The sequence below is a fragment of the Sinocyclocheilus grahami genome, unplaced genomic scaffold, assembly GCF_001515645.1.
Source record: "Sinocyclocheilus grahami isolate Dianchi unplaced genomic scaffold, SAMN03320097.WGS_v1.1 scaffold286.1, whole genome shotgun sequence".
NCBI classification, from domain to species: Eukaryota; Metazoa; Chordata; class Actinopteri; order Cypriniformes; family Cyprinidae; genus Sinocyclocheilus; species Sinocyclocheilus grahami.
Genome location: NW_015505465.1, coordinates 784,047 through 810,352, shown reverse-complemented (window position 1 = coordinate 810,352; position 26,306 = coordinate 784,047). Strand labels below are relative to the sequence as shown.

At 38.3% G+C, this 26,306-nt stretch overlaps 1 protein-coding gene across 1 annotated transcript in view; it reads left to right on the top strand.

The window, feature by feature from the left end:
- kif16bb (kinesin family member 16Bb) overlaps nucleotides 1–11,503 on the top strand; it is a 35,099-nt gene extending 23,596 nt beyond the window's left edge. Inside the window, exons 13-16 of the mRNA XM_016292505.1 lie at nucleotides 2,014–2,096; nucleotides 3,906–3,967; nucleotides 7,547–7,625; nucleotides 8,864–11,503. Of these exons, the coding sequence (XP_016147991.1) occupies nucleotides 2,014–2,096; nucleotides 3,906–3,967; nucleotides 7,547–7,625; nucleotides 8,864–10,975 (2,336 nt within the window). The 3' untranslated portion in view covers nucleotides 10,976–11,503. The remainder of the gene's footprint in view (nucleotides 1–2,013; nucleotides 2,097–3,905; nucleotides 3,968–7,546; nucleotides 7,626–8,863) is intronic.
- Nucleotides 11,504–26,306: the final 14,803 nt, after the last annotated feature.

The following is a 26,306-nucleotide window of genomic DNA, read 5'->3' as shown; positions in this document are numbered from 1 at the left end:
ATCGGTTATTGGATCACCAGTACACTGAACCGAGAACCGTTTCTTTCGGACACGTCCGATTTGAGAACCGATGAGCTGATGATACTGTGCATGCGTGTAATTTTTCAAGAGGACGAAAAGCATGCTATCCAAGTATTTTGTTAAAAATCAGATAGTGTGATATAAATATATATTATTTTACTTTTTTTTTTTTTAAATGAATGTATCTAATCTGTGTTCTTTGTTCAGTTGAAGATTATGTTAGGTTATAGGCCAAAGGGGTTTGTCAGGGAAGTTGGATAATAATTAAGACTCTATGTTTAATAGGAATAAGGGATGATTTATGAAATACCTGTACTGTAATTAATTATAGTTAACAATGACACATTCACAAATTGAGTTTGTAATAAATAGAACATGAACACGACACGAGTAAAGCAGCTGATGATATTGAACGTGCGTGCAGCGTGCCGGTTAGAGCGGTTCTCGTTCTCGATTCTCGTTATTATTATGAGTTATCTGTTTTTGCAAATGAAATCTTCATAAACAGTTTCGTTTATTAGCTCTGTAGCTCTGTTATTTACAGAAGCATTTAATGGGTTCCATCCAATCAGATTTTAGAGCCACAATCAATTTTATTGTTGAACCTTAACTGTACAAGCAAACGAGTTTTGAAAAAAAAATATATATCTAGAAAATATGAAGCATATCAAACCCTCTGGTTTTAACTGGAATTCAAAGGAGCTCTTTGAGTATGTCTGCATCTTGCCACTTCAGATCTCCTCTCTGAATTCCCAGGCCCGTGGAGTGAAACAGTCCCGCCCTACTGCCTCTATCCTTGTACATGTCCACCAGAGCGACTCTCATCTCAGAGTGAGACTCGCGGCACTTCCAGAACAGCCAAACATGACTGAGGTTAACACTCTGGCGGACAAAGCACCCGACCCGCAGTTAATTGGCAGATGAAACAGATAGAGTGCAGAGGGGGTTTGAAGTGCATGTGTGGGATTAACCTTTCAAAAATGGTAAAACCTCCAGAATTCAGACAAAACAAGCTAGATCTATTCTGGGTGTAAGATTAAAAAAAGAGAGAGAAAAGCCAACTAAAAGGAAGGAGACTTATAAGAGAGCGAGAGAACCATGCTAGTCTCCTTTTCACAAATTTCAATTTGCCAAAGTAGACACGGTGGCATCTGAAGCCATTTCCTTTGAACAAATGATAGTAATTTCCACAGCAACCATGGCCCAAATCCATCTGATGCAGGCCTTTCAAGGACTTCGTCACCCCTTGGAAGTCATTAATAGAGACACGATTAGTTTTTTTCACCACAGAAAGAGGGAGGAGAGAAAGAGAGAAATGGGCATCTGCTCCGGGAAGAATTCAACGTTCTCACAATCCCCCGGGAAAGTTACGTTTCAGTAACGTTTAGCATAATGTGTTTACTAGAAAGGAAAGTGAAAGGTTGGCCAAATGGACAGAATTGCATATTTACTCTCTTTTCATGTCTATCTATCATTATTTGTGTTTCCTAGACTGCTTCTATTAGGCTTTTATTGTGAAGGTAAACATTTATTTATACCATACAAAAGTGAAACAAAATTGTGAAACGTAGTATTTTTCAGAGAGGCGCCAATATAGAAATATAGATCATAATGGCAAACCAGACAGGCTGCCAAGTTTTTGCATTTCTCTAATGCAGTGGTTCCCAACCCTGGTCCTGGAGGCACCCCAACACTGCACATTTTGCATGTCTCCTTTCTCTGACACACCAATTTCAGGTCTTGGAGTCTCTACTAATGAGCTGATGACCTGAATCAGGTGTGTTTGATTAAGGAGACATGCAAAACGTGCAGTGTTGGGGTACCTCCATGACCAGGGTTGGGAACCACTGCTCTAATGCAACAGATGATTTTTTTATTTGGAATTTTTTTTTTTTTTAGCAAAATTGCTGCCTATGTTGTGTCTTAATTAACAGATCTTGCTTAATTATTGCTGTATTTTTCACCATATATTTATATTTCTGTATTTATCAGGAGTGAACATACAGCTTGGAAAGGCCACTATGTTCCATTTCAACCACCCTCAGGAAGCAGCTCAACTTCGAGAGAAACGCAAGGTGGGGGAAACTCAACCTCTTCTGAAGCTATTTGTAAAAAAAATTGTATTAAAATGCTGCTGGATAAAGGGTGAGCAGAATTGCAAACTTATGTTAAAAAATGCAAGTCATCAGAAACCGCTCTCACTTGTAATTGCTATGCCAATTGGCTGCGTGCTCCTCCATGCGAGGTAGAACAAGAGCTTTCTTCTTCAAAGAGCCACATATACTCTTCCCTCAAGCTAAAATTATAAATCCCTCTTGGTATGTTTGCAAAGCGCCAGTTTTCTTTTTTCTTTTTATCTTTTACACCTTTTTTCTTCATTTCCTCAGAGAGGTAAAGTAATTGTGCACCTCAGTGTCTTCTGATAAGAGCCGAACACGTCTCTGTCGTTTGGTTTGCAAGTATGCACCTTCACTTCCTCTGTCTTACTGTCTCCACCAACCTCCGACACTCTCTCTAACTTTCCCTCTCTCTCTCTCCTCTCTGTCTCTCACTGCTGTGACAGGTAATTAAATATTTCCTGACTGTTAAGTCTCTCATTGTAAAGTTAGACAGCAGCTGTTTCCTCTTCTGTGCACGGAGATTACAGCGCCTTCTCTCTGCGTGAACTATTCTTATGCTCACAAACAACTGTTAACTTGTCTCACAGAGCTCTCAGCGGCACCATTCAGTCATTTTTGTTGTGCGAAACTTTGTTTTTACTCAGGCAAACTGCTAATTTCCATATTATACAATGGCATATAATGGTTTGAAGACTGCTTGCATATACTAACTTCCTCTGAGGGCTGTTTCCATTAATGTTTTGTGCCCAGATGAATCTTATGACTGAATTTTTACGTTAAGATGATGTAAAACAAGCCAGCGAATCAGGTTGAAATGGTTATTTATCAGTATTATGAAAACTTAACAGTAAAAGTGAACAAAATGAAATATTATGTCTATATTTGCCTCTTTTTCTCAATTGAAGATGAATTGCCACATTAGGCATCAAATTTTCTGAACAAAAAGGGATTTCTGGAGAAGATGAAGTCGTTTTCTGCTCTAGAAAAAAAAGTTTTCTTCTCACAAATTGCAGATTCAAACACTTGTCTACCTCAGATTTTTCAGACAACTGAATTTCAAATGCAACTTAAAAAAATTATATTTTAATCTTTTGAAATTGAAGTTGCACCATTAGTGTACATTCAAAGGTGTTTGAACATATTTGACAGATTTGGATGTATAAACTAGATAATTTATCATTTCTAAACCTGTATGACTTGGGAGGAACCTAAAAGTAACGTATGTTTTCCATACAGTGAAAGTAAACCTTTCATTTTTGTCCATGTACAAAGCTATTGCATGGCTTCAGAGGACTTATGGTCCATCTTTATGGTGCTTTTTTGCCCCTGGTCCCTTTCCATTTTCAATTTATGGAAAAGAGCAGCTCAGTCTTTCTGCTAAACATCACTTTTTGTGTTCTACGCCAGAAAGCAAGTCATACAGATTTTGGAACAACATGACAATGAGTAAATGATGAAATTTTTTATTTTTGTATGAACGATCACTTTTATTAGAACAAAGACGATTTGCTATAAAAGGTGTTTCATGTCCATGCTCATTGAGGCACGTTGCAATCATGTTTACTAGTCTCTTTGCATTCTACTCTCTCATTTCGATATTGAATGATGGTGATTTGTAGTGTTTTCTAATGGCATGTTTGCTTTAATTAGTGTGCTGTAATTGCCGTGTGTTAGAAACAGCTGTCTTTCTGTTGTGAGAGTGGTTTGTATCACAGTGCTGTGTGTATATGCTCAACCATCCATTTGTCTGTATGTTCTCCACAGTCTGGGCTCTTCGTGTCAAGTAACTCCACTGCATTCTCTGTGGAGTCTTTCAGTCATTTCAGGTGAGTACACCTGCTGTGAGACAGACTGTGCTCTATCCCCATCCATCCTCTGATTCATTATGTTATATAACGTTTAGTCAGCACGGTAGCTTTATCTTCTTCCATAAGATATTTTGCACTCCATTTATCTAGGAAAAAATTAACTTTTAATGCTTCACTTAATACTTTTTTTATGAACCTAGACTTGGACTAGATGGATATAAATAGTCACATTTAGGACACCCTTAGTTTCTTCTAGGATGAGACTTGAGACCTGTTCACATCCAGTAACAAGGTATTTTGCATTTTTCTGCATGTTCACATGGAGTTTAATGATGAATTTTGTCATCCTCTTTAAAAAAGGGTTGGACCACAAGTGAATTGTTTAGAATTCTATAAGAAAATATTGAACATAGCCTCTGATGAAAAGAAGGTGATTGTAAAGGAGTTAACAGATTCACTGTTTTGCTTTAAAATTATATATTTCAAACAATGTTTGTCTTTATAACGTGAATTTGATTGACAGACACAATTCTGTGACTTTTTAGTTTTAAACTGATTTTTTCAATATTCTAAAATTTAGTGATTCTCACGCTGATTCTATTGAAAAATAGTTCAATTCTGATGTTTGTTTTTGAGTTGAAATAAGTCTTTCTCAGCTGTATTCTAAATCAGCGGCTTAGCATCTGTATTTGAATTAATTCCACACATTTTTACTAATTTCTTTTTGGCTCTCATTCACAGTGAATTTTATTTCCCTTTTTTAATCTTGGGCTGACAGACACAATTAAAGAAAAACTTTAATTTATATATAATATATAATTTGATATAGTAGCATATTATGTGTGTTTACTCTGAATGCAAAATGCAAATCAAATCAATTGTGAGAGGTACTTGTACTTGTGGATGGCAAACCATGCCAAAAGCTGGTGTATGTTTAAATGTGAAAAGTGTTTGTAACTGGACGTGTTAGTCCAGGGGTGTCCAATCCTTCTCCTGGAGGGCCACGTTCTTGCAGAATTTCACTCTACCCCCAGTTAAATACACCTGAACCAGCTAAGAGAGGTCTTCCGGATTGCTGGAAACATTCAGGCAGTTGTGTTAAGTTGAACAGGTTGGAGCTCAACTCTGCAGGACATTGACCCTCCAGGAGCAGGACTGGATACCCCTGTGCTAGTCAGAACAAGAATTGCCACACATATAAGAAAGTTTGAAAAGAAAGAGAACAAGACATGTGACAAGACAACTAGAGAGTTTTTAGGCTGTTCCGTGTTGTGTGGCGACAAATATGACAATGAAGAAAGCTCCCAGTCTCCCAACTCCCAGCTGGAAGACTTCTTTCTGACATGCTACTGTTTGCAGCTGGAACCGAGAGGCATCATGCATCATCTGTGAACCTCCAGGCTCTTCACATGTACACCCGATCTATGTGTGTCGCTTTAGACGCCTTCAGCAATGTTCTGCACGCTGTTCCCCCTAATTGTTCCTTTGTTGGTGTTTACGAAATGTTTGTTTGCTCGGTCGTCTTTGGCTTTGTTGTTCAAAGCGTTCTATAGATAATGGATTTGTGTGTTTGATGTGAGCACCACAAGCTGAGCAGATTGCTAATTTATTTCGTTCTGGCTTTCATTGATAGACTGTGGATTTGGTTTCTGCAAAAGCATCAGAACGGTCCAATAGGATTTGATGCACACATCAAACACTGCTAAATACAAGCAGAGCAAAAACAGAAAAGCATTAAACTGTCCAAATATGCTTTAATTTATCAGCAAGTCAGTTTTGTACTATATATTTATAGCCTGCCCTGTACAGTTTTGCTAGGCAAGACGAAATCAAGCATTTTTTATGGGTCTTGGTAGTTCGGGATTCATGTTTTTGTCATTTTTATAGTTTTATAATTTCCTAAGGAAAGATTACACACATATATCAATAGTTTCCTTAACACTACAACAACAAGAACATTAAATATCTGCTTTGTTTATAAGCAGTTCGAAAACCTTTTTGACACAAATAGCCGTTTATAAGTTGTAGTTTTTTTTTGTTTTTTTCCATTCAGCTTGACTGTTTTTTTTTTATATCGGATGAAGTTAAATTCTGATTATACCTGCACATTTTGTGCTCAGTCCTGAAATATTGCAGCTTAGGATATTTGATGTAGCTCTTTATTGAGTTTTGGTGTTTGTTTAGTCATTGATTGAAAGTTTTAGTTCTTGCCACAGTTATTTGAATGTTTCTCCAGTGCAAAAAAAACTTTTTTTTGCCATTGCTTCTTTCACCGAATTGTCTTAGAATTCATACCTATTTGCATTGTAACTGCTCAATGTTAAAAATGGATGCAGCAAGTATTTACTAAGCAAATAATGAAGATAATGCAGTTGTTAATTGTTTTGTGAGCCCCAAAGGGCATCAGAAAATGTGGATAATCTTCAGCCTTTGCAGAAGCAAGAATATCAGTGGAAGAATCCACCTCTGTAAACTCAGAAGATGACAGAAAGACAGCAGAGACTTTGGGAGGGAAAAGATCACAGACAGTGCACAGAGAGGAGGAGAGGATGCATAGAGAGGTGATTATACAGGAGACCGACCAAAATAAGTCACACTGCTTGGGTAGAAACCTAGAGGATGATTCTTTGTGGCACCAGTCAAGGTTCAGAATTTCAATGTCCTATCAAATGCTGCACTGTGTCTGTAGTCTGGAGTGTATCTGACCTGTACCTATGTCAACCATGTCCATTGAATGCACTACTAAATGCTGTAAAAATCCATACTAATTTTGCTGGTGTAAACATGTGCTATGACAAATTATAATTCCTTAGTAAAATGCTGCATTGAATTTAAAAAAAAATCTATTTCACATTTTTACATCCCTAACCCACTGTATGAAACTGCCATTGCGACCTGCATTCTAAATATGTTGTATTTACCTTTGTGTCTGAAATGCTCTGTTGTTCAAGATCCCAAGCTCGAGTATAAGATCAGTACCCTGCTGTTGTTTTCTACTGGGGGCGTTTCTGGCATTTTACAGGGTTTTGACTTGTACACACTCTGCTATCCAACAAGTTGTGTACGAGGCTCCATTAAATATTTGGCTTTCTGTCCAGAATCCTGTTGAGCTTGACAGAAAGTCATCTTCGTTTCCCACCAAGCTGCTTTTCCATCCCTGTGTGAACGAACTGAGAATGAAGTGCTTGTATGTAAATCCTCAAATCTACATGCGCACATTCTATTTAATTTCACAGCTAGCTGAGTGGCCCTAATCGCATCCAGACATTTGGGTCCTTTGCTATTCAAATCTAATAGACGCTTTTGGAGATGCGGGACATTGTGCAGTTTAGTCTTTTTGCCTTGCCGCCTGTTGGAGGTCTCTTGTGTCAAGACCGTAGCAAAAACAATTAAAATCACTCTTCAAAACAAAGACTACAGCAGCATGGTTTTGAATATAAACCTAATTGCTTCGCTCTTTTGTGGCCATGCTTCAGTGTAAATATCATTTAAAAGAAATATGCTTTTTCCCCCCTCTTTAATCCTTGTAATATAATTACAAATTTTGAATTTCTATATTGTTGTATCATCTAAAATAGAAAATGTTTCCCTTTGCAGATCCGGAAAGGTTTCTGACCAGTCCAAAAGTGACGCAGAAGCACTAAAAAGCAGTTGTCTCTCAGGAGAGAGTCACAGGGTAAGCGTTTATTGTTTGTCTACACTTTGCACTTATAGCTATTTCACTAGTATATCTGTTTACTACTGAATTAAATTTGCTCTTCAAAAAACTGTACTTTAGATCTAAGAGAGGAAAAAAGTGCTACATTGTGTCTGTGACTGGCTGGACAGTGCATTTTTAGGGCTTCTGTATGGAGACATAATATTAAGAATACACCATTTTGAAAAATAAGCATAGATGAGTTGACCATTGCCTGAAGGCAGTGCAGCTGCCTCAGTCTAGTGGGGGTCAGAGCTGTTTTTATGTTTGCACTTCAGAATTAAAAAATGTTAATGTAAATTTTCTGTCGGAAGTCTCCAATTGAGCTATGAACATACTGTCCTATTCCTATCATGTTATTTAATTTCAGCAAAAGAGCAGCTCATTATTTTGTTCAAATAATAAAGTGACTATGTGAATATTAGCCACACTGTGTCTACTATTATCAATTAGAACCTAATTAATACAGCTACTGTCTCAGTTTTTAAATAAAGCAATGACATCCAAAGTATAATGTTGGGTTGAACTTACTCTGTATATCAAAGCTATTTTAAATACAGACAGTGCTATTGGGGGTTGTTTCTTATTACCACAGAAACATGATGTTATTTTTCCTACAAATATGAATTGACTGCCTCAAGCTTCATTTGCCTTCCACGGAAATAATTAAAATGCAAAATATTTCACTTGTAAAGGCCCCCTTTTCCACTCTCAGCTAGCATTGATTATGATGTATACATTTTATACCTATTACATGTGTTTTACATGACTTTATGGCCTCCCCCTGGAAAGAGAGTGCATCAATGCAATGGCTTAATCATATTTTCATGTCAAAAAGCAGCTAACGCAAATAGCATGCAGAGCCTTCCTAACAAATATAAAGATTCATGAAGCAGGTGTTTCCAACCAATTATGTCTCACTGCTTTTAGCCCTGACTCTTCTCTTTATATTGGGTGAAGTGTTTAGTCCACTTAAACAGAGATAAACAGTTGCAAGATAAACAAGACGAGAGGTTTTTTTCACAGCTTTTAAAGCACACTTCTGAGAGATAGACTTTAGAATAGAAAAGTAACTGTAATAAAAATGTATCAAAACATATGCATAAAAGTAGAATTTTGAGAACATGAATAGACTATACATTTATTGAAATGTATTGGAAAATGTAGTGACCTAATAACTAAACTCTCTTGACACTATTCCCTTTTTCTCCTTACAGATATTTTCCACATCTCTTGCTTCTACAGATTTACTGTTTCCTCAGAACAATACAGACAGTAGTTTCAGTGGACCTTCAGAGTCTCAGCACGTTCCTGAGATGCCCAGGGCACTTATAGAACACTGTGCCACTAACAACCCTGCAGGAGATGCCAAAAGTCTGGGAAAGTCGCTTCAGACAAGTCTCGACATCCAGTGGGAGAAGCAGCACTCAGCCCCTCATAAATCAGAAACTGAAACTCCGTCAGCGGATGTGACAGATAAGGAACTGGAGGGGGAGAAAACAGTGGTCAATGGAGAACTCTGGGATACTAGGGTACTTCAGGAGTGTCGTAACGGGACCTCTGGATTCCTGGATGTCGAGCAGCAGTATCTCTGGCACCCGGTCGTGGGCTCAGAAGGGAGCTTGTTAGCTGAGGAATCCCATATACAGAGCAGGCACTCCACCACGGAAGGAGGGGCAGCCTTTATCCCTAGCTTGACTCGCTTGGAGCAGTTTTCACAGAGGCATAGCCCACTTACCATGGGGGGCCAATTTAGCAAGCACTTTTTATCCAGAACATCTGTTGAGAGCCAAGAAGCCAAACCCCAGCCAGAGGGAAGTGGGTTCAGCTCTAGCCTAGGGAGCCTTGTAGGAAAAGTGTCCTGGATGCTGGCAGATGCAGGACGTGTGCTTACAAACACTTTGAAGGAACAAACTGGTGGTAGAGGAAGTGCTTGGTACAATCAAATGTGCTCAATGGTAAAGGATCTTCCTCTTGTACACCATATCCAATTTGAGTTGACTCTAAGACCACAGGCAAACCCAACTCTGAAGACAACCCAATTTCGCCGCAATCTGTCTCATAGTGATATTTTGTCAGTAAGAGAACAGAGTGTAGCATTGTCTTCCATGCCAGATCTGTCAAGATCCAGTACAGGCGAATGGAAGAGCCCCTTAATGGCTTTGGAGGCAACTCAGACAGGGGATTCAGTGACCACCCAGAGAAGTGAGGGGCTGAAGGTATGCTGCCAAAGACTTCACCCTGTACCTGAATCCTTGCTCCATCTCCAGAACCTTCCACCTCAACAGCTTCTCTCCTGCCTACATAGTGTCATCCCTGCCCCCTTGCTAATGGAAGAGCAAGTGTTCACTCTATACTGGCTCAGTGTAGCCACCTGTTCTCAACCAGATCCACAGCCCGCAGTTTTGGTCATTTTCCAGACTAAGCTTTTGGTGATCACCTTTGATCCTTTGCCTGATGCTTCCAGCCCCACACAAACTTTAAATGTTTACTATGAATTATCCTTTCAGCAACTGCAGGAGATCTACATAGGTTTTGCTGGGCAGACTGTCAGGCTAACAGGCAACACAGAGAAGAGTATACTTGTCCTGCACACCTGCAGCGCAAGCTTAAGTCAAGAACTGTCCCAAACCTTACTCGAGGTAATTTTCCCTTTCGACAGCGGTGCACTGGACCATCCATTGCTGTCAAATGACATGGTACGTTTGTCCCTAAACTGGGACTCCCATGTTAAGGATTTGCTCCTACCCTCTGGTGGGCGCCTTACATGCTCATTCCAGAAAACCCTGGCTAAGTTGGTCTTCCTGTTACATGGTAACATGCAGGGTGAATGTCCGGCACTTGCAGATGTGCAACTGCTCCTTTACACAACTGTCAGATTTCAGAGATCAAGTCTCAAGCTGCACACCAACCCTGTTGTACCTGATTCACAGGTGGCACCGATAGACTCTGAACTTGTCCAGCTTGTCCTGACTGACACCCACCTGGGTCTCTTGCGGGAAAATGCTGTTTACCATCCACCTCCACGTTCAGTAGCTGTGGTGGCACACGAGGCCCAGTTTAGGCTAATAGACCTGCGTAAGCGCTCTGACGTTCGTTGCGTGCTGGTCAGAGATGGATACGGAAGTATGCGTCTGGATGTTGTGTTGGCTCAGAAATCTGGTGGTACTGGAGGTCCCTCTCAACCTCTAGAGGTCTGCTGTGCTGATGAAGCAGCTGCCCAATCTCCTACCAACTCTGATTCATCTCCCCGGAATGAAGTGTGGAAATTAACTTTCAGCAGCTCCGCTGAGGCCACCTTCCTGATTAATAACTTGTCAAACATTTGATCAAGGACCTTCCAGCAAAATAATTAACAGCCCAGTGAGGAGAATTCGACAGGAGACTACAAAAAAGGCTGAGTGCACCGGAAACATGACATGAGTTGGCGCTGCTAGGATTTGAGAAATAAAGAATATTGTTGTTGTTTTTTCTTTTTTACTTTTTCATTAAGTTTTATATGACTTGCATTGTGATCAGTCTTTCTGACACAGGGAAGAGTAATCATTGAAAGCAGTGCCAATGATTAAGATCATAAATTCATAAGGCTGGTTCAGATTGCATTGACAACAGTAATGATGTTTGTCTGGCAATATCATATGGGCGGATCAAGAATGATTATTGTTTCAGAGTTACTGTATAATGCATCTATAAAAATGTATAAGTTTAAGAACCAGCACTCAACCCTAATTTTCATGTTCATTCTCTTCAGTGCCAATTAGAGAAACTTAAGTATGAGATTGCTTCTAATTTACATTTGATGTGTTTAGCCCTGTGCGTCACCAGTATGTTTTTATAGCGCAGTTCATTTTCTAAGATTGCACAAATTAAGTTATATCGTTTCGGTTGAAAAGTGATGTACCAACCGAGCATTAAAAAAAAAAGTTGCATAAAACGGCTTCTCCCTCTCTTCAATATTCACGCTCTTCACTACCCGGTCTTTGACTCATATAGCCTTGCATCACAGAAAATGCATGTTGCATGCCTGCAGCATCCAGCAGCTATAGGTATTCATCTCTTGAACTCGTCATGGTGTAAGGAGATGCCAGGGTCAAGGTGAGATTTTTTTTCCACTGCTGGGTCATTTAAGTTCTCAGTGCATCACGTTGCTAGCTAATAGCTCACTGTCCCTTTTGTTTCAGACCCTGCTGTGTAAAATATTAGTTATGGTTCTATTGTGCCTCCTTTTTTGACAGTCATGTTCCGTTGTAGACTTTATGCCACTGAAGAAGAGGAGCAGGAGGAAGACATTCTTCCTCCTACCTTGTCTAAAAAATGCTGCTATAGTGTGTAGAAAATTATGGGCGCTTGTACAGTGCAATCAGCTAGGGCTTTTCTTTGACAGAATGCCAGTGAAAGAGGGAGAGTGTTCCTTTTAATAAAAGTACATCGTGCTTTCTCAGAAATCAGTGCTTTTCACCTTTTCAGACTTGAAATATATGTGTGAAAAGTGAAAAGCCCCTGTCCTAAGGACAGATTCCCACAGAACAAAAATGCTTTTATGGCAGACTAAGTAATATCAACTGTTGTGTCATGTTTTTCATAGGAATATATATATATATATATATATGTTTTATGCAGGCTTTAATCTGCATGCATTATTGTCATCTACCTTGCTTCCCCGTTCATGTTTTCATTTACACTGATTTGTAAAAGATGCACTCAAGTTCTTTTTCCATCAAAGTTTTACCCTTGAATAAATTTTTAAAGAACTAAAAGTGCTAAAATGGTTGAAAATGATGTGCACTCACATGAAATTAACACTCATCATATTAGTGGCCTAATTAAAGTTACTTATGTAACCATGGTTCCCTGAGGGGAACGAGACACTGCGTCCTCTAGCTTTTGTGCCATGCTGCGGACACAAGCTTCAGACGAAGAAGTGATGATGTGCGCTACCGGCGCCTATTTTGTACTAGTTGCGACGGTAGTGACGTCATGGCTGTCGCCGGCCAAACAAGTTGGTGTTTTTTCAATGTAGGCTTCAGACACGGGTCACGACGAGGCGTTCCCCATAGCGACCCCTAGAGGACGCAGTGTCTCGTTCCCCTCAGGGAACCATGGTTACATAAGTAACCCGAGACGTTTTATTTAACATGGCGCAGGTGAAATTTAGAGACAGAAAGAAAGAACATTCTGTTATCATCAAAATTGCTGCCATCCTTGATATTTATGAACTAAAGTGAAATCTGCAGACAAAAAAAGGTTGTTCTCCCTCTTGTCATCTTTACTGAACGACTGCTAACTACGTACAGTACTTGCCTGCTGTAATGCATCATTTGGAGACTCCATACTCCAAACCAGCACAATCTTCATAAAAGCAGGGTGACAATTCTTTATTAGTTAGTGCCCGTTTGGACTATTTTGTTTCTAAAATCTAATATCTAAACAAGCACTCCTAAAAACCGTAATGGGCAATTACCACCAGCTCCTTTAATTGCGTATACTGTATAACATTAAGTGATCAAGCTAAAACAATGAGTCATGAGCCATTTAGCACAAGAGGTGTGATTAAAGATTCATATTCAGCCATTTAACTATAGTCAATAAGGTTTTCAAAAAACATTTTTAGATATATTTTACAGCAATATTATGTTATTGTTTAGCATATGAGGTCCAACTATAAGGTTGCATCAAAGAGAAGGTTTGTTTGAGTGACAGTGCCATTCAGACCATTCAGTAGGTTTAGACAAAAACTGTCACATCATTAAGCTAATGAAAAAAATTGCAGTATGATTCTTTTGCTCATGTATTGTGCAGATGAAAATGGATCTGTCATCGTGATGAGAGAAAAGCTCATTTCTGCTTGTTTTATTTGATTTGGAGTCATCACATAACAAATAACGTTTTTGCGGAATGGGAGCTGTGTGATGCTGAGTATCATTATTCAATCAAATAGCGGCCCCAATATTTGCTAGCTACCAAGATAACAATAGTAGACGCTGTATTGCTGTCATGCTGGTCAATCAATTGTACAGGCCAGAAGGCTCTATGCCACTGTAGTCTCCTTATGGGCACTTTTTGAATGCTTTATCCATCACATTAGACGCAAGCCTGTTTGAAATATAACAAATAAAGTAAAGATGACAGCGCAAATAGAAAGGCACCCTCTTCCCGCTCTGCACCGCTGATCAGGTCAAGCGGACAAAAGGCAGGGAATGATGTGTGGGGCTTTTTCTGAGAATGCGTGTGCGTACGAGAAGAGCTTCTCCTCTGGTCGAGCGAGACCTCTTATCTCGCCTTTGCAGGCCCTGTGAGGTGGGATGCGTCCTCTTTCATTAATATACTTCACACCTCCTCTGCTTTAATGGCTTCAGGAAGTGCCCAGTGCCTGATGGGAGAAACAGGTGGAGCCTCTTGGTGAGCTGACAGCTCCTGAGAAAATTTCTCATTTTAGCTACCTCGTCGCTTGGCTCTCTCTTTCTCACTCTCTTTTTCGAAGAGAGCCATCAATCATGCATGTATGCCTTTGTTTGTAACCTTAGCTGCTTGATCCCAGAATATCCATCAAGTTAGAGTACAGTACATTAAGTTAAACAGTAATGACATTGAAATATAGTGCTGCTTCTTTCTAATAGGGTCTCTAAAAGGAAAGCCATATTTATAAAGCAAAAATGTAGAGGAAATTGTTTGAGCGAGAATTAATACGCATCATGAAAACACAATAACAGTAACCGAGCTGGCAGTTTATAGGTTTGTTTCTTAGTAACATCTTACTTAACTGTTCTGGCTACTCCTGACGCAGTTTTGATAAGGAACATGATGTTACTGTTTGGCCTTTTTGTGTCTTTAGTCCAATTTAACAATAATTTCATATTGAGGATAATGCTGTTGTTTTGTATATATGTTAATTGGTGCCATTGTCCATTTCCATTATTCTTGTAAAACAAAAACAAAAAAGTTAACAATCCATTTTATTTATTCATTAAGCAAATGCTTTTGTTTACTTAATGGGCATAAAGTAGCCAACAGCAAAATTTGTATTATATTTTGTTACTTTTTGTGTTAAAACACAATAAAAGCTGCATATGTTCTTTCAGTTTTCATTGTTTTGTTGATATTGAAAAGTTACACTTCAATGCAATAAAAAAAAAAACTTTTTGCCATTTTGATTATTTTCTGTAAATTTCTGTGTTGCAAAACATATTATTGAAAATGGCTTTTAAAGCATCCAAAAATAAGTGAAAAAGTGACACTGCTACGCAGGAACGATATTAAAAGCATAGTTCACTCTAAAAATTAAAATTCTGTCATCATTTACTCACCCTTGTGTCATTCCAAACCATTTTTTTTTTCATTTGTGGAACGCAAGAGGAGATAGATGAGGGATGTGAGGATGGTGATTGTAACTGTCAAGCTCCAAAAAGCACATAAAAGTACCATTAAAGTATCATTAATCCATACGACTCGCAAGCTATAATACCAGCGTTGGGTGAGAATTAAAACAAATTTTAAGTCGTTATTCACTGTAATGATGCACGTGCAAGCGCATTTTTACATAAGTGTATAGCGCAAGTGAGGGAACTCAACACCATATGATGAGAAGAATCTGTCCTCAAACTTCACTTGCTTTCAACATGATAAGATTCTTTGACTTTGAGGGTCACTGTCTTACAAGAAATGAAGCAATCATGTCAGTAAACGTTGGAATTTGGTTAATTTAATGGCGGTATGTGATGTTCCCCATGTTCTAGCATTCCTCTTATCATTATTGAGACTCAATCTGTTGTAGTCAGGCTAGTCTTTGCGTTGGCCACTCTGATGGAATTTGGCAAGTAAGGGAAGCCTCATAGGGCACACATACACACACACACACACTTATTATGCCAGCACTGAATGTCATCCGGCTCATTTGTGAATGTCTGTCCTCTGGCCAAACGTATTTCTCTGCCCTTTAGAAAGATGATGTTGTCATCTGATGTCATTTTTTAAATTGGAACATTCTATCCCATCACCCCCCTCCGCACTTGCTTTTTTCCCCCTTTTTCTGGACTCTGCACAAGTCACATTAGCATTTTGCAGAAACCGTGAGACATTTTGCCACTTCGGCTTTGTGACAGATTTCACAAGCTCAATTTTAACCGTTGCCCTGGGGGGCAGAGGCACAGTTTCCATCTGTTGATAGTGTAGCTGAAGCCAGCAGGTCGTTTAAGAAAACTTCCGATCCTGGCTGCCAGCTGCACTCCAAACTCTAGAAATGGAGTGTTCGTTTAAGGCCCTTGTGGTGCTGGGCTGTGATTTCACTCGCTGCATGAAAACGTGAGAATTAGAGTTTCAGTAAATGCAAATGAAACCAGTACTGGAGATCAGATGAAATTATTTTTGGAGATGCTTGCAGGTTTGTTCTGCATGTCTTGTTCAGCAGTAATGTTTAAAAATTCTGTTATAAAAAAAAGACACAAAGAAAAGCACATATCTGTAAATTGATACATCATGTTTCTATCTAATCTATTACTGATTGTGAGCAATATTAAAATATTTTCTAACCAAAAAAAAAAAACCTAGCAAATAATTTTAGCCTGTCCTACTTGAGGTCTTGACCTTGAAGTGAAATCATGCTATTTCACAATTTTGACAATCTACAATCTACAATTTTTTATTTTGGAATTGAGAAACATATTTTAAAACATTAACTCCTTTTAATAATCAATTTTTTTTGCCGTGACTTATTTTACAGTCCACAATTGTAAAAAAAAAAAACATATAAAAAATTAACAATGAAAAATACTTAAAGCATATCATCTGTTAATTAACATTATCTTAGTTCATGTTAATTTCAACATTTACTAATACATTATTAAAATAAAAGAAATTGCATCTATTAATATTTTTTAATGGATCTTAGCTAACATGAACAGTGTTTTTATCAACCAACATTAACTACTGTCACGAATCCGGTCCGTGGGCTTCAGGCCGATTGCCACTAGAGGTTATTCTCCCATTACATTGACTCTCACACCACACAGACTGTTACACATCACCCTGAACTGCATTTCCCATCAACCACTGCACTGATTACACACACACAGCTGAATCCAATCAGACATGCTACATAAGCCATGGACTTCCTTTCTCTCACTGCCGAGTATTGTTCTGCATTTTTCACTCCCCAAGTGTTAGCTGCCTTACTGAGCCATTCCGTGTTTTCTGTTTTATTCTCGTGTATTGTTTTGCGTGTATCCCTGTTTAGCGGATAGCTACCTTACCGAACCTGTTTAAGTTTTCATAGTTTTCTTAGTCTAGTCTTGCCTTGTCTGTTTTCCTGGTCTCTGATTCACGCCACGTCTCTTGGATTAACCCTTTGCTTTGCCTTGCCTTCGATATACCCGTTTGCCATTGTCTGATAATGTCTTACACATGGATCCTCACGCCTCACGTCTCGTCGGTCCCGTTACAACTACAATGAGCAATACATTTGTTACAGCATTTATTAATCTTTGTTACTGTTCACTGATGCATAAACTAACATTAACTAATGGGACCTTTTTGCAAAGTGTTACCAAAAATGTAAAACGCAATATTAAAAATGACCATTTTAGTGAATTTTATTAAAACATTTTTATTAAAAATATATATATATTTTTTTCCCCATACAAATGAATGGTGACTAGGGGCTGTTCAAAAAAAGCATAGCTAATAAAAGTACCATAAAAGTGTAAATTTAAGTTTTATTTGCTGATTATCTACTCCATAACCATAATACAAATCTCATTTGTGCAGTCTGAATATTCACATATTCAACATAAAAAAATGTATGCATTTGAGGATTATGATATACATGAGAGCCAATGACATTTCCCAACGTGACATACACAATTAAATATACATAAATATGGAGACTGACAGCTCCTAGACACATTAATGTTCATTTTTGGGACAAGAATAGTGTAAGCATTACATACATCTAAACATCTCCTTTTGTGTTCCACAGAAAAAGAAAGTCATGAAGTGGTGCAATGGCATGAGGATGATTAAATGATTCTGGGTGAACAATCCCTTTAAGAGTTCTGCGGCTGTGAAGTCCACTCAGGTAAATTTAAAGCTTTACTCTTTAAAGCTCAGAACTCTAGTATCACACTGTGCACAGGAGGGTCATTGATTCTAAGACACATTTCTATAAATGCCTGTGGTCATAATTTCGAACTGCTTATTGTGCCTCTGTAGCACTGATGAATCAGCGGGGGGCAATAGCCTCCAACTGCTACAGTGGAATACAGCAGAATAGCAAAGTTTCTTGTCAGTTTTGCAGTTTCTTAAAAGAAATTGGATCTGTCTTGAGAGGTTGTAAGTTACAAGTTATGGCAGCTTTCATCCTTTCAAGCTTTCAAGTCTTTTAAAGAGTGAATTTGTAAAAACTTTACTGTATTGAGCCGACAGGCAGTTTTTTATGTGATAGAAACTCTGAAATATATTTAATCCATTATGAATTCAGATGCTTCTTAATTCAGTAAGTGGTTTAAAATCTTAATTTCTTTAGTCTTGATCTATATTAGAGGTGGGTGATATACCGGTAGACACGATTAACCGGTAGAAATCTGTCAACCGGTAGAGATTTTCAACTATCTTCCCTATCACGGTTACACGCTCATGTGATATTGCTGTGCTCACGAAAACTTCTCATTTGCGCACGTTTTTCAAGCATTGCGGTTTAATAACAAGTGACATTAAAGGATCACTCCACTATTTTCGAAAATAGGCTCATTTTCCAACTCCCCTAGAGTTAAACAGTTGAGTTTTACCGTTTTCGAATCCATTCAGCCGATCTCTGGGTCTGGCGGTAGCACTTTTAGCAGTAGCTTAGCATAGCATAGGTCATTGAATCTGATTAGACCGTTAGCATCTCGCTCAATAATGACCAGAGTTTCTATATTTTTCCTAATTAAAACTTGACACTTCTGTAGTTACATCGTGTACTAAGATCGACGGAAAATGAAAAATTGCGATTTTCTAGGCCAATATGGCTAGGAACTATACTCTCATTCCGGCGTAATAATCAAGGAACTTTGCTGCTGTACCATGGGTGCAGCAGGCGCAATGATATTACGCAGCGCCTGAAAATAGGCTAACTTCCGTCAACATAACCAACGTGACCACCTGCTTGCACAGGGAGCGTGCTGGGGACTATTTTCATACATACACTATTTTATATCATAAATAGGAAAAATATAGAAACTATTTAGTCATTTTTGAGCTGTCTGTCATTCATGTTAATCAAACAACAAAAGAGATCAAATCTCTCACTGCTCTTGACTAAATCACTTTTGCAACTTTAATAAGAAGAAATATATATATTTAATTTACACAGTGATGAATATGCAGTGTTTTTATACATTTGATTACCTTATACAATGTGTGTAGAATTTCTACTGTATTTTTTGTCCTGTTGCTTGTAATTAGTTTCTAAATCTTTTTTAATCGCTAACTGTTTACTTATCTTCAGTGAGCTTGAGTTTTTTATTTATTTATTTATTTTTATTTAAGCTAGTATTAGTTTTTTTGTGATGTTGACACTGATGACAAGAATTAGGCTATGCAATTTCTATGGTATCAGTATCTATGGTTTTTATGGTATCAATATGATATCATAAAGACCTTATTTAAAGCAAAAATAATGTTACCATGAATTTATGAGAAGATTTGTCACATCGCCAAACCCCTAGTCTCTACATATAATAATGATAATATTAAAAATAATTTAATGTAATTTAAAGGATAAGTAGGAGGGACTGAAGCCAACACATATTAAGCAATAATTATATTAAGCAATAACTCCCCACATTCTCCCCTCTATACCTCTCTCTGCCTCCCAATGTGTCCCTCCCTTATTTTAGACCCACTCCCACATGTCTTTCACTGTCCATTATGATCCACCCTTGTGCTTCCTGCAGCATTAGAAGCATCCACCACTGTGTATGGTGTAGTGAATTATAAATCATATATACTGCTGTATGTTTGCCCAGTGAAAATGAACTACCTAACTTCCGTTCACTCCTCTCCCTCAGAGCCTTGGCACACTCGTACTATTTACTCTGCCCTCGAGCACTCTCACAAACAAGACAAGGTTGTTTTCTGAAACCCACTATGCTTTTCTTTTTGTGGCCTCTGGGTTTGGAAGGACTCTCCATCAGAATGCTGATGTCAGAGAAGTTTCTCTCTCCATCTCTTTGTCTCTCTCACTGTCATTTCTTTTTGACTATGGTCTGTTCCTCCAATGTCAAGTCATTAATCACACCGCAGAAGTTAAGTGTGACTGCAGGCAGCACGCTGTTATAAATTGCACAAGCAAGAGAAGCCGTAATTAGTTTGCAACAAACTTTATTCATAGGCCATGTTTTGTAACTTGTATTAGTTTTTACCACTTCTTTATTCAGATTAGTTTTTTTTCTGCACAGCTAATTAGCCTACTAGTATTTTAAACAAATAATGATGCTGGTACTAACAAGCAAACCTAATTGGTGAGCATAATTTTATATCGGAAAATCAAAACGTGTGACATTTAATTATTTATTTAAAATAAAATACCAAACAACCAAGTCAGTAAGTATACTGATAGTTAAAAATCTGTATGTATAAGCACCTGTTTATGGAGTTCATGAGAGCAATTTGTTCAGAAATCAGACTACAATGGTTGCGCTTTATCTAAAATGAAATGGTTTATAAGCATTAATTAGAGTTATTTGTTTGTTGGAATTGCACTGCTCTGGTTGCGCTGTCTGTTTCGCGTTGTAAATTTATTTAGTAGTGGTGTTGCTGTAATGTGTTGACATTGAACAAGTATTGCAGAAAACTCACAGTACTGCAGTGCAGTATAGACCTTAGTCGGGTTAGATTTTTACATCAAAAACAATTTAGAATTAGCCTATTTTCTGTCCTGTTTGACCCCCCTCATCGGAACGCTCTGTTTGAATAGGTGTGGTGGATTATAGACTCAGAAGTAACCGCCCACTGGTATGACAGGCTAACAGTTTTGCAGTTTTTCATAGATGGACGCTACGGTGATTTAGGTTAAAACACATAAATACTCAATACATCAACCAATCTGTAATAACAGACAAAGCCATAGTAAATCATGTAATAAAGACAGTTACTCACACTTGTGGGGTGCAACATTACTGTCGGATCCAATATAGTCTGCCCATCATCGTCTTTTAGTTTCAATCTTTCTGAAAATCCTGCATCAAATTGTGCCTTGTTTGTGAACTTTCTTTTGTGTGATGCTGCATCCACAGTGATGTCAGCAATAACCACAGACTACAGTTGTATCACCCAGCAAAACAAAATATTGCTTCACACACCTGGAGTCATTCACCAAAAATCTCCAGCATATCATTTTCATAACACAGTCAGCACAGGACCTTTTACTATTAAAAAATATCTTATTTTGTAGATTTGGGATTTTCTTTGCACACCAGATCTTCTGTATGGTCTTTTCACCTTAGACCTCGGCCAAGCTCAGTTCCCTTTTGATTTCAAATACAGCTCATGAACTTCAGAGTCAGTAAGTATACTGATAGTTAAAAATCTGTATGTATAAGCACCTGTTTATGGAGTTCATGAGAGCAATTTGTTCAGAAATCAGACTACAATGGTTGCGCTTTATCTAAAATGAAATGGTTTATAAGCATTAATTAGAGTTATTTGTTTGTTGGAATTGCACTGCTCTGGTTGCGCTGTCTGTTTCGCGTTGTAAATTTATTTAGTAGTGGTGTTGCTGTAATGTGTTGACATTGAACAAGTATTGCAGAAAACTCACAGTACTGCAGTGCGGTATAGACCTTAGTCGGGTTAGATTTTTACATCAAAAACAATTTAGAATTAGCCTATTTTCTGTCCTGTTTGACCCCCCTCATCGGAACGCTCTGTTTGAATAGGTGTGGTGGATTATAGACTCAGAAGTAACCGCCCACTGGTATGACAGGCTAACAGTTTTGCAGTTTTTCATAGATGGACGCTACGGTGATTTAGGTTAAAACACATAAATACTCAATACATCAACCAATCTGTAATAACAGACAAAGCCATAGTAAATCATGTAATAAAGACAGTTACTCACACTTGTGGGGTGCAACATTACTGTCGGATCCAATATAGTCTGCCCATCATCGTCTTTTAGTTTCAATCTTTCTGAAAATCCTGCATCAAATTGTGCCTTGTTTGTGAACTTTCTTTTGTGTGATGCTGCATCCACAGTGATGTCAGCAATAACCACAGACTACAGTTGTATCACCCAGCAAAACAAAATATTGCTTCACACACCTGGAGTCATTCACCAAAAATCTCCAGCATATCATTTTCATAACACAGTCAGCACAGGACCTTTTACTATTAAAAAATATCTTATTTTGTAGATTTGGGATTTTCTTTGCACACCAGATCTTCTGTATGGTCTTTTCACCTTAGACCTCGGCCAAGCTCAGTTCCCTTTTGATTTCAAATACAGCTCATGAACTTCAGTCTACAACCCCGAGGCCAGCTTTTGCTCCAGGACACACTCTTCCACTTTCCCAAGTGCACAAGCGCTTCTGTTTATTCCTGGCTGCTGAGATATACAACACCACATGAAGTAGATTAATATCTCCTTTGAGATACTCCATGCTTGTCTTTGCTGCTGGAGGTTACCGTGTTAAATATGAAAGAGAAGTAGGAATGTTTGAATGATTGATGCATTGCCTGTCATTAATGTTTATTGAAATGACAGCTCGCGCTGGAATATACTGCAACAGACGTGCATCAGCAGATAATGTAATCTTACCCATTGCAGTTCAGAGATTTATTTTCTCTTCTATAAGTTCAACAGAAGAGGACAAAAATAAAGATGGGTCAAGTTCGCTGATCATATATACAGTTATTAGAAAACTGATATGTGTATATCTATATAACCCTAAGCTGGGTTTGTCAACTGTAACACTAATCAGAGAGGATATGTGATGCCATATGACTTCTCCTGATGGATTTGTCAACACCATGATTTCACCTAAACTTTGAATCACACTTGCATCTGATACTGAAAATGAAGGTTGTGCACTTTTCTGTTTTAATTATCAGGAGTTTCAAAACACTCTGGAACTGTAAGAGACAATTCAGCACCACAGAAGAACTTCTTCAGCCAAGAAACACATTTTATCAACCCAGATGAGAAATGACCACTGCCGCACTTCGCACTTGACCGCTCTCCAGACGGCAGAATAACATTGCCAAGTTTACACAATAGATTGAATGTTCCCAAGCTGCAGTTCTCGGTTTAGATTATTAGTGATTGCTTTAAGACTGTAAGGAAAGACGTTCCCCTAAAATTTCATCAAAATGCAGAAATTGCATGTGCAAATAACCTAGCCTATAAAGTATATAACTCTTGCTGTGCTTTATGACTGTAGCAAATTAAAGTGTACAACATCACCAAGCACTGTCTCTCTGTTCAGTCAATTAACATGATCCGCTTTAATCGACGTGAATTTGTTAATTACAGTAGAAGCAAATGTTATTGATTATAATTCGTAACAATTTAGTTTGGATGCCTTTTACTAAGAAGAACAGCAATGAAGCTTGGCGGAAAACATTGGCTGACTTGTGCAACCAAAGCTGTGGCAGCATGAGGATGATAAAAGACACAGGTAACGCATCAGTTATACACCTAATGTGCAGCATTTCTCTTCATTCTGTTATATTAGTGCTAAAAACGTTTTGTCTTTCATCGAGAAGTTAAGAGATATATAAAATTGTCTATTGAATTCTTTTTATTCAGACCAAAATCGCTAAAACGTACACCATGATGCAACTTCCATTTCCCAGCTAGCAATAGGAATATCCCTGGAGGACTTCAAAGCAGAATAATATGCTGCATTGGGAAAAGCACCTGTTGTGTTCTAGTCATTGGGCTTTCAATCAATGCACTTTTCCCAACTGGAAGCCTGGTTTTTCTGTAGCACCTTCAAAAGATGATGGGTGGAACTCCCAAATGAACAGGAATTGGCAACAAATAGCCAACGGTGATGTACAGACTCAAAGTACTTGAAATTTAAACTGAACTGTGCTCAGAGATAGAGACATGCTGCCATGACGTGCTATTGGAATGATCAGAAACACGATTTTCCTAGTTGGAAATTGTACATGAACAGCCACTCAAAATAACTTAGACATTTGTGTTTCTGAGTTGAGCAAGCCAAAAAATGTAAACATGAAGTATTGCTGTACTGACTCTTATGTTTTATTCGTCGTTGCTCTCCACCGACTGCGCTGATCAAAAGCATGATGAGAAACGACTGACTGATGACACAGTTTAAAGGGATAGTTCACCCAAAAATTAAACTAAACTACGCCAGAGCGCGTACACACCTCACACACTGGATGCCTGCGCGCACCCAAAGACAGTTGGACATAGTGGTGTATTAGAGGTAAAATATTATATAAATACTGTTCGGTTTCTGGCACAAACCGATCGTTTCGTGTCTTAGGACATCAATATGTCACCACGAGCCGCAGGGTTTAATCTGGATTTGTCTGTGCATGTTTTTTTTACTCTCATAGATTTTGTTACCATTGCCATGCATTATACGACTGATAGACTGCAACGGTTGGACTTAAAAATCATCATATGTGTTCTACTGAAGAAACAAAGTCACCTACATCTTGGAATACCTGGTGGGTAAGCAGATAAACATCAAATTTTCATTTTTGGGTGAACTATCCCTTTAATGCTCATTGGTTCAGACAACCGTGATGCTGCGTTCTCTTCTAAAATGTTTTCTTTTTTTATCTGGTTTCATGTGAAAAAAAAAAACTACTCACTCATTTTAGTTGCATTCTCCAGACCTTTCTTTGGGAAAATTAATCCACAATGTCCTGTAATTTAAGGCTTAGTTTATTCTGCAGATGTTCCTGAAGCTGCACAGTCTTTTCAATGAGCTGGTTGTTCATACAGTGTTTTAGCCTATTTATTAATTTATGTAATGTTTATCTCACCAGATATACACATTTGCAGACGCACACTAGGTTAACATACTACTTTTATTTTCTCTCTCGGTACACCAACACATTGCTCTTCCTTTCCTCTAGCTCCCCCTACTGGTCACCATCCTACAATTTATTTATTTAATTTGGCCGCGGCGATGCAGCGTTTGCACGTAGTTTTAAAAACGCTGCTCTACCGCAGCCGCCAGGTTCAAAAATAACAAACTGCACATGACTCAACACAAAAATTACGGAGCCCTGCACATGACATGTAGACAAAAAATATTTATCGTGGCTACGAATTAAGAATTTGTTCCCTTGTTTCAAATAAACGGTGCCCGTGGACTCGGCGGGCCCCCAATGTGCTAGGGCCCACGTACCCATATACGCTCCACCAAAATTCACTCGTTACAGTAATATGGCGCATAGAATAGTATTATATAAAGATTATATGAAACGAAAATGCCATCGAGGATGTCATATTTAAAGATACATTTATTCACCTCATGAATCACGTGAATGCTGACAGGCGACTGTGAACTACCCGCAAAATGATTGCGAAAAAAATAAACGTTAAACGAAAATAAACGTTAAACAAAAATAAATGTTTACTTTGAAACGCAAAGTGCTCTCATCACATTATTGATAAAAACTTGTGTGTGTGTGTATATATATATATATATATACATATATATACATAAGATATTTAACACTTAAGATATTTAAGACTTTTTATGACCTTACATTTAAATTTAATAAAATGTAAGAATCTAAATTAAAATGTAATTAAATTTAAGACTTTTTAAGGACCCATGAGGCTCCTGTAACCCCCCCTCCAAAAAAACATTCTGTAGACAATAATGACTTATTCATTTGGACAACAAAGCGACAAACTCCAGACTTCAGAAGTGGGAAGTATGACATGTCCGATGACACATGAAGGCTAAATTAATTTAGCTTTTAAAAACCTATTGCCATTTGTTAATTTTGTAAATATAGGGCCTACAGTTCTGAACTTGGACAGTTATTTTTGTCAAGTACTTCAACTGTATAGTAGTAGGCCTAGTTTGAAAAGCATCTTCAGCACTGCAGCAACTTTAAAAAACATTCTGAGTACACATTTTGCTAAGTGCCATCTGTGCTCTCTCTCTCTCAAAAAGCTCCAGCTGAACCTGTTTAAAAAGAACCATACATTTCCCATCCCTCAGGGCCAGACTCGCCTCTTTGACCCTGTCAGGGTCACCTAATCTGAATCGGTGATGATCCACAATCTTTGCATAACTGTGTATTTGTCACTTCAGTTACCCAGAGTTCTCTCCACCTTTCTCTCCAGGTGCCAAGTTTCGTCTCTGAACTGTGTAAATTGAGTCAGTGAGTTCCCCAGGCACCCTCCCTCTGGTGGAGACCTGCCACAGCGGTGGTGCAATTTGTCCAACCTGAATGCTCTCGGTGCCTCCGGGGACGCTCTCTAAGTGCTAAATGACCCGGCTGAACCCAATAGTAATCCAACACTAGAAGTTATTCCAATTGGGATTGCCTGCCTTTAGAGCGTGTGTATCTCCATCTGAAGATAGTTTATGCTAATTCAAGGTGATCTGATTTTCCCCTTACTGCTTAGTGGAGCCATCTCTCTCTCAGCCTCCCCGGAGAGGCCTGCAGTCACTCCTGCTTGCT